The following is an 8,503-nucleotide window of genomic DNA, read 5'->3' as shown; positions in this document are numbered from 1 at the left end:
TGGAGCTGAGACTGTTGTGCTAAGATGTTTTTCTCTGTTTACTTTGTTTTGTAAAAAAATAAATAAAGTTGAAACATGACATTCCTTAGAATCTTTTTATTTTAAGTATTTTTAGAAAACCATGTAGACTCTTACAACATTGAGGTAATCATTATAGTTACAAAATGTTGGCACTGGAAGACATTTGTGATACATTTGGGTATGTTGGTTTAAAATCAACTATAAAATACAAAATAATAAAGGGAAATGTAACATATAGAACAGCATAGTGCAGAAATGGATCTTTCCATGGAGACTGAAGATAATGAAGTAGTCTGGAGTAGTGCGGACTGCCTCCGAGTTCCTTCTGTTACAGAGGAAAGGGTGTGTGTGTGTGTGTGTGTGTGTGTGTGTGTTCGGCTGGCTGCAGGTGGGCTGGCGGTATGACCTGTTGTTGATGGACCGTTTCACTCTCCACACGCCAGGAAAGGTTATCTTGTATGTGAGTGTATGTGCGCATTCCCCCTCTACAATGAACGAAAGGTTATCGCGCGTGCTCACACAATGTCTGTGGACGTAACCCCGTCCTGTGAGGTCACACCTGTGATGTCATACGGCTTTCTTTAGAATAGTCGGCGCAGGGGAAGTAAAACCCGCCTAACAGTTCTATGGAGAGGGAAGTCCAAGCCCCCAGGAACAGCTCTGGGCCGTGAAGCCATTTGGTACAGGGCCCAAGCTCGGTACTGAAAGTCACATGATGCATTTGGATCCAAAACTACTTTTTCCCATAGACATACAGGGGAATGAAACGTAACATTTTCTGGGTATCACTTAAAAGTCAAAAACAACTCTTTGCATTATCAAGCTTTAAATCATTGGGTCCATTTTTGTTTAGAAGCCACTGAGAGCCAGAGTTTACAACGGCTTTTTTTCCCCAAGTATGTCTCTGGCAATGCCGCGCTGGTCTATGGGAAAAAAAGGATAGATAAACACTCCTGCGCATGCGAGTTGGGCGACAGGAAGTAAGAATCGTAACTTTTTCAGCTTCATGTACTGGATAAGCAACTTCCATTGGAATGAATGGGCGGCCATCTTTAAATTCCATATCCAGTTCTCTTAATACATCCGTGGTAGGAACTGCGAGGGGTGGAGTCCACCTGTGGTCTCAAAGCTTCCCTCTTCCTCGCGTCCCCTGGCCGGCACTGTGGGGTCTCAGGTGATAAGAATACTGCCTGGCTTGACCCACTGTCTCACACAGGTGCACACACTCCATGCTGCTCACTGTAACACACACACAAGCAGAGCAACTCGATGAGCTGGATATTGTGCACATAGGTCAACAGCACCAAAGTGTGTCTGTGTGTGTGTGTGTGTGTGTGTGTGTGTGTGTGTGTGTGTGTTGGTATACTCACACTGGCTCTGAGTGCGTAGAGACATGTCCAGAATGATCTGAGAGTGAGAGCCCCTGAGTGAGCGCCCCCTTCTGGCCACTGAGCCTCCTGCAAAACAACTGACATGAAACAGAAACGCACCCAAAGAAACACCTGTACACTGAAACACATTTCATACATTACTGCATATGTTGATAGGAGCACAGCACAGGGCGTGGGAATCAGCTAGCTCAGACTCTGCTAACCCATCTGTCTAGTTTGCCTTTGCTGTCTGTTTGCTCTGTTCTTTATTTGTTTAGTAGTTTGTTTGAGTTCACCTCAGGTGAGGCCCCATAGCTCAGTGGTTAGAGCAATGGTCTTGTAAACCAGGCGTCGCAAGTCTCTTTGGGGCCCATTGCACCCCCACGAATCGGCTTTACCCACAAACTGACATCTGTAACATTACCCAACATGCAGAGGCCATTTTAAATATGGCAGAAACTACCTAGGAAGCCGGTCACATGAAAGGAGACTGAAAACTCAACTTGCAGTTATATACACACATTCCTCAGGTGTGTTTGTCCAGGTGTCTGCCAGAGCCTGATGGAAAAGGACATAGCAAGTGTGTGTGTGTCTGTCTGTCTGTGTGTGTCTGCGTGTGTGTGTGTGAGAGAGAGAGGGAATGAGAATGGGTTTCATGAATGTGTGTGTTTGTTTGTGTGCAAGTGAGAGAGATGAACGAGAATAGGTTTCATGAATGTGTGTGTGTGTGGAGTGAAGTGGGCTTGTGTGTGTTCAGCAGACAGCACTACGCAGTCGCCTGACATTCCCCCTGACAGCTCTGAACTTTTCACAGTGCCACGGCTGACAGTGTGAGTGTGTGTGCAAGAGAGAGAGAGACAGGACGAGAGAAGGGGGTAAGGCAACCACGTCAGAAGGTATGTATGTGTGTCGGGGGTGGGGGGTTGCTCTATGTGTGTTAAAGCTGTGTGTGTGTCTCTTGGGGGGGAGGGGGTCTTGCTCTATGTCTTGCTCTATGTGTGTTAAAGCTATGTGTGTGTGTGTGTGTGTGTGTGTGTGTGTATTGGCACAGGTTTCTGCCCATTCTCCCTTCATCACCTGGTGATGTGTGCTGAAGGTCAGGCGTCTGCACACCGAAACCCTACCAGAGGTTATTAGCCAGGTATCACCAGGGAGACGTCAAGACGTGTGTGTGTGTGTGTGTGTGTGTGTGTCTTTACTTCTAGGACCTTTCACACTGACTACTGACCTAGAAAGCTCCCTAACATGCATTGGGTCACCAGGTCACATTCAAGAAACTGACACGTTTTAAACTTTTTACCTACACAAATGTGACAGGTTTCTCTTGGCGTAGTACACTAGAACGTAGTACACTAGAACGTAGTACACTAGAACGTACCATAGATCACCTGCAGCGAGGAGCTCTTGCCGGCCGCCAGCTTGGTGGGCAGGGCTCGGACCACAGGCTTGTTCCGGTTGGCAGTGTGCAAGTGGGAGGTGGCCTCGGCAGACTCCGCCCCCTCAGAGGCCAGGCCCTCCCTCAGTCTGCCTCGCCCATGAAACCTACACATTCAAAGCAGAGGGACAAACGCGTATTTGATCACATGTTCGACTTTGTGTGTGCCCTCCACCAATAACAGACCTATGCCAGGCCCTCTTCTATCTTCTTAGGTCAACATGTCATCTGACCCACTCTCATTTAGGTCAACATATCTGAAATCTCTTATTTAGGTCGACATGATATCTGTCCTCTCTTATCTAGGTCAACATGATATCTGACCTCTCTTATCTAGGTCAACATGATATCTGACCTCTCCTTTCTAGGTCAACATGATATCTGACCTCTCTTATTCTGCTGCAAGGTCACCAAAGGCTGTTACAGTACCTCCAAAGTGAAAAAGTCACAAACCCGACAACAAAAAACACGAACGTGGAAACATAGAGGCTGAGAATAGAGAGCTTTCAGAGGTGGCCTGGCAGAGCCTGACACTGTGTGTGTGTGTGTGTGTGCGTGCGTGTGCGTGTGCGTGCGTGTGTGCGTGTGTGCGCGAGACGGAGAGAGGAAAAGAGAGAGGGGGGCATTTCTGGTAGTTATTAGAACGGCACGCCTGAACTCTTAGCCTCTTGTTAAAACAGAGCGAAGGCCCCTGTCTCCCACGCACACCCCCCCAGGTGGCAGAGGTGTTGATGGCAGCCAGACCACAGAGGTTGGGCAGGGGGGGAGGGTTGCTGGTCCTTGATTGGAAGTCATGTGTGTGTGTGTGGGGGGGGGGGGGGTGGTGGTGGTGGGGGGGGGGGGGTGTTGGCACATGTGGGCACCACATGGCACTGGCCATGATCCCGGCAGAGTTAATGTATGGTACAGGACGCCAACTCCTGCCCCACTCACACATTGGCACATATGAAACAGACACACACACGCACACACACACCTCCTCCATGCTCGTTGGATGGTACGGGCGGCCTGGTTCCTCCTCCTGAGCTGTTGTTTGTGCGGTGCGTGTGCGTCCATGACTGGAGCGTGCGTCTTGGCCGTGCTCTCCGAGGCGGAGCGCAGTCTCGAGGCGGGATTGTGCGCGTGGTCTCTGGCGCTTGTGTGCTCTGAACTGCGCTCCTTGTTTTTAGGAATGTGAACGGGCGCATTGGTGTCTGCTTTGCCGCAGGGCGTGTGTGTGTCTCTCTTATTTCTAGGAATGCGTTCCCTGTTGGTGGCGACGGTTTGGTCCGTGGCGGGGCGCGCTGTGGAGGGAGTGTGTGTGTTGGAGGAGGAGGTGTGTGTGTCGTTGGGAGCGTGGGCGCTTGCGGAGGTGTGTCTCTTCGCCCTGGGTGTGGCGGCGGGGGGGCGGTGTTTGGGGCTGGGGGGTTGGCTGCAGGACGCAGGAGACAGCCACTCCCTGACCCTTGAGCCTGGGGTGGGGGGCGCGGGGTCAGGGACTTTAGCGGGCTCCGCCTCCTTCTCTCTCCTGGAGGATCTGCTCCTGTGTGCTGAGAGAGAGAGAGAGAGAGAGAGAGAGAGACAGAGGGAGGGAGAGAGAGAGAGAGAGAGAGAGAGAGAGAGAGAGAGAGAGAGAGAGAGAGAGAGAGAGAGAGAGAGAGAGAGAGAGAGAGAGAGAGAGAGAGAGACAGAGAGAGACAGAGACACACACACACGGTTGGTAGATGTAATGTAAGTGTGTGTGCGTGTGCGTGTGTGCGTGTGTGTGTGTGCGTGTGTGTGTGCGTGTGTGCGTGTGGCCGTACCTTTGTGTTTCTGCTTGTCCTCTTTGTTTCTGGTGCGTTCTGTTTTGGAGGTTTTCTTCTCAGCCGTCTGCTCACACACCGACAAGTCCTTCATCGCGTCGGCCAATCCAGGCGGCTCCCGCTCGGCTCGGTCCAATAAGGCCTTGCGTTTCTCCGCGCTGGCCAATGACATCTGCTGCTCCGCCTCCCGCCTCCGCTGCTCCTCCTCTCGTTTCCTGGGGAACAGGTCACGAACACGCTTCGGAACACGCTTCGTACAGACACTGTCACGGCGACACGGCTCGCACACGCTAAAAAAAATAAAAAAACTGACTCCCAAAACCTCAGGTCATGTCCAACTCTCAGCCTGCTCCCTCACCTACAGTAAGTATCACAAACACAGACAGAACTGATTATCCTCCCGGCCAGAAACGGCCTTTTACTGTACATGCAGGGCTTCATTATCTCACAGAATAGCTACTAATCTTTTTCTACGTCTAAAAATCTTTTTTTTTCTTAAAGATATTTAGAGGATTTCTGCTTTATTAGGATATATAGTGCAAGGACAGACTGGAAAGGTGAGAGAGAGAGAGGGGGGAAGACGTGCAGTAAAGGGCGTGGGCCGGATTCGAACCCACGTCTTTGCGGTGGACGAGCCTTTACATGATAAGCGCCCCAATCCATTGAGCTACCGCGGCGCCTCCTGTTGTAGGATCTTTTTCAAAAAGAACATAACAGCTTACAGTTCTTTTGAATGCGCACCCACATCATCCGTGCCATCACATACGCACACACACACACACACACACACACACACACACACACACTGTGTATGAGACGACTGCTGCTAGACGGAACAACATACCCGGGCCCCGGGGATTAATTAAGTATGACCTCGCCTCTCCCCTCTAATCTCAACGAGATCTGAACCCGAGACTGGCGGTGTAAAGAAAGGGTTTCAGATAAGGCCAGAGTGCGTCCAAATGACGGTCGCATCTCCGGCACGTGGACGGAGAGGGTGACGGGGGGGGGGGGGTAAACGATGAGATGGGGGCCAGAGGGCAAGAGAGAGAGACAGGAGGAAGACGAATGTGTGTGTGCGGCGACTACAGAGAGAAAGATGGATACGGAGGGGGTGTGAGTGTCGTTGTGTGAGCTAGGGGACGGAAGACAGGGAGGGAGACAGGGGGGGACTTGATGAGAAAGAGAGAGGGATGATGTGTGCGGGCGTGATGGACGACGGGCGGGGCCGGGCGGGGCAGGGCGCCTTACTTGGCGGCGTCCTTGCGCAGCTGCTCGTGCCTCATCAGCAGCTGCTTCCTCTGGCGGAAGGCCTTGCGCACGGTGAAGCCCTTGTACAGCGCCTGGATGGAGGCGGCGGCGATGTCCTGGATGGCGGCGATGGACAGGGCGCCGTGCTCCAGCATGTACTGGGTCACCTCGCTGTGCTCGCCCAGCAGGGCGTAGTCCAGGGGGGTGTACCTACACACACACACACACACACAATGAAAATCTCCCGAGCACTGTGAACAGTACGCTGGTGATCTTGGGACCCGTCCTTCCTCCTCCTCCTCTTCTTCCTCCTCCTCCTCCTCTTCCTCCTCCTCCTCACCTCTCTTCGTTGTGCTCCATATGGTTGGGGAAGGCGTTGTAGCCGAGCAGCAGCTTCACCGCGTCCAGATAGCCGTTGTTACATGACCAGTGGAGAGCTGTCCGGCCCTACACACACGCACACGCACACAGACGCACACACACACACACACACACACACACAGACGCACACGCACACACACACACACACACACACAGACGCACACACACACACACACACATGCACGCACACACATACAATATAAGAGTGTGTGTTTTGGTAAGTATGTTGTTTGCGTGTGTGTGTGTGTGTGTGTGTGTGTGTGTGTGTGTGTGAGCCCACCTCCTTGTCCTGTATGTTGGGGTCTGCGTGGTTCTCCATCAGGACGGCCATGCAGGTGATGTAGCCCCCGTAGGCGGCGCACTGCAGGGGGGTCCGCCCCGCCTGGTCCTGACCGCCGCCCCCCAAAAAACCCCATCAGACATGCAGGATACACACGCCTACCCGGCGATATCATGATCACAGGGCGTGTGTGTGTGTGTGTACCTGTACGTTGGGGCTGATGCCGTTCTCCATCAGGACCTGGCACACCTCGGCGTTGCCGCCCAGCGCTGCCCAGTGCAGAGCAGTGTGACCGTCCACATCCACCAGGTCCACGCGCGCAGAGCCTACACACACACGCACACATGTACACACGCACACATGTACACACGCACACATGCACACACGCACACACACATGCACACACACACACGCACGCACACACACGCACACACACATGCACACACACACACACACACACACATACACGCACACACACACATGCACGCACATACACACAAATACACAAACATATTCCCAAATCACACCATGTAACGGATGAAACAAGAGTTTTGAAGGACACAGACAGACACACTCACACCCACACACACACGCGCACACACACACACACACGCGCGCGCACACACACACACACACACACACACACACACACACACACACACACACACACACACACACACGTGGTGCTGCCTTGTACAGTACCTTTGATGAGGGTGAGGATGACGTCTCGCTGGCCCATCTCACACGCGCGGAACAGGGGCGTGTGTTTCATGACGTCCAGGGAGTCCACCATGGCGCCCCTCTCCAGCAACAACCTCACCGTGCTCACATGACCTGACAGGGAGGCTGCGTGCAGCGCTACATCACACACACACACACACACACGTGCACACGCACACACACACACAACTTTAGACTGAGGGGACTGAACTCTCAGCTCCGTTGCCCGTCACGCTCAGCCTCATTAGCATAACCGGACCGCGTTTGCATATCTGTCCGGCTCATTTGCATATGTGGGCGGGCCTGCCGCCTTGGCTGTGCAGGAACAGGGGGCATCGCCATGGCGATTAATGTCTAAAGCGGAGATCAGAGCGAGTGTCTGTGGTGCTCTGCTCAAGTGACTCCCGCTGATCTGCTGATATTCCCCTGTTCCTCTCTGGAAAACCCCAGGGTTTGACGTGTCGCTTGACACATTCAATGTGGGTGAACATCGAGCACAACAGGCACGTCAGCAGCAAGGGCCATCTGGCTGAGTGTGTGGAGCCCTTGTGAGTTTCTGTGCGAGCGTGCGTGCCTGTTTGTGTGTGTGTGCCTGTTTGTGTGTGTGCTTGGGGCCAGGGCGAAAACGGATGTGTATTTATTTAACAAGCTCACTAGTTATTATTAATAAAACCTAACAGTGTCACTTAAATGATGTAGTTTGCGTACCTCTCTGCATGGGGTAAATATCCCTCTTCCTCTCTCTCTCTCCTGCTGGCTCCTGTCTTCACAGACATCTTCAATGCATCACTGTCACAGCAGGACGTCTCAGCGTGCTTCATAGTGCCGGTACCCAAGAAAACTAAGGTAACCCGCCTGAATGACTACCGGCCAGAGGCACTCACTCCAGTGGTCATGAAGTGCACGGAGAAACTAGTGATGAAACACATCGACCATCATAAGACGCACTAGACCCACACCAGTTCACTTACAGAGCCAACAGGTCTGTGGGTGATGTCATCGCTCTGGCCCTTCCACTATAGTTCTGCCTTCAATACCGTACGCCCCATTAGGGACATGCACTGGATGTTAGAGGGGCAGTGGTGAACTGGACCCTGGACTTCCTCGCTGACAGACCACAGGTGGTGAGAATAGGCAGCAACACCTCATCCGCACTGAATATCAACACGGGCGTCCCGCAAGGCTGCTGTCTGAGCCCCAGGCTGTTCTCACTGCTCAGCCAAGCACAGCAGCGATCAAATCATCAAGTTTGCGGACGACA

The 8,503-nt window shown here is 52.5% G+C and overlaps 1 protein-coding gene across 2 annotated transcripts in view; it reads right to left on the bottom strand.

Annotated features, from left to right (window-relative positions):
* Window positions 1-129: 129 nt before the first annotated feature.
* Window positions 130-8,503, bottom strand: part of invs (inversin) — a 24,220-nt gene continuing 15,846 nt past the window's right edge. Inside the window, exons 10-19 of one of the 2 annotated variants that reach the window (XM_084441724.1) lie at window positions 7,225-7,380; window positions 6,727-6,848; window positions 6,523-6,630; window positions 6,202-6,308; window positions 5,862-6,071; window positions 4,611-4,825; window positions 3,803-4,355; window positions 2,770-2,933; window positions 1,392-1,478; window positions 130-1,260 (exon numbers count right to left, since the gene is read on the bottom strand). In XM_084441724.1, coding sequence (XP_084297850.1) covers window positions 1,145-1,260; window positions 1,392-1,478; window positions 2,770-2,933; window positions 3,803-4,355; window positions 4,611-4,825; window positions 5,862-6,071; window positions 6,202-6,308; window positions 6,523-6,630; window positions 6,727-6,848; window positions 7,225-7,380 — 1,838 coding nt within the window. In that variant the 3' untranslated portion in view covers window positions 130-1,144. The remainder of the gene's footprint in view (window positions 1,261-1,391; window positions 1,479-2,769; window positions 2,934-3,802; window positions 4,356-4,610; window positions 4,826-5,861; window positions 6,072-6,201; window positions 6,309-6,522; window positions 6,631-6,726; window positions 6,849-7,224; window positions 7,381-8,503) is intronic. The other variant, XM_084441725.1, reaches the window with a different exon arrangement.

This window comes from Borostomias antarcticus (assembly GCF_949987555.1).
Source record: "Borostomias antarcticus genome assembly, chromosome: 8".
Lineage (NCBI taxonomy): Eukaryota > Metazoa > Chordata > Actinopteri > Stomiiformes > Stomiidae > Borostomias > Borostomias antarcticus.
This window is presented reverse-complemented; position numbering and strand designations above follow the sequence as displayed.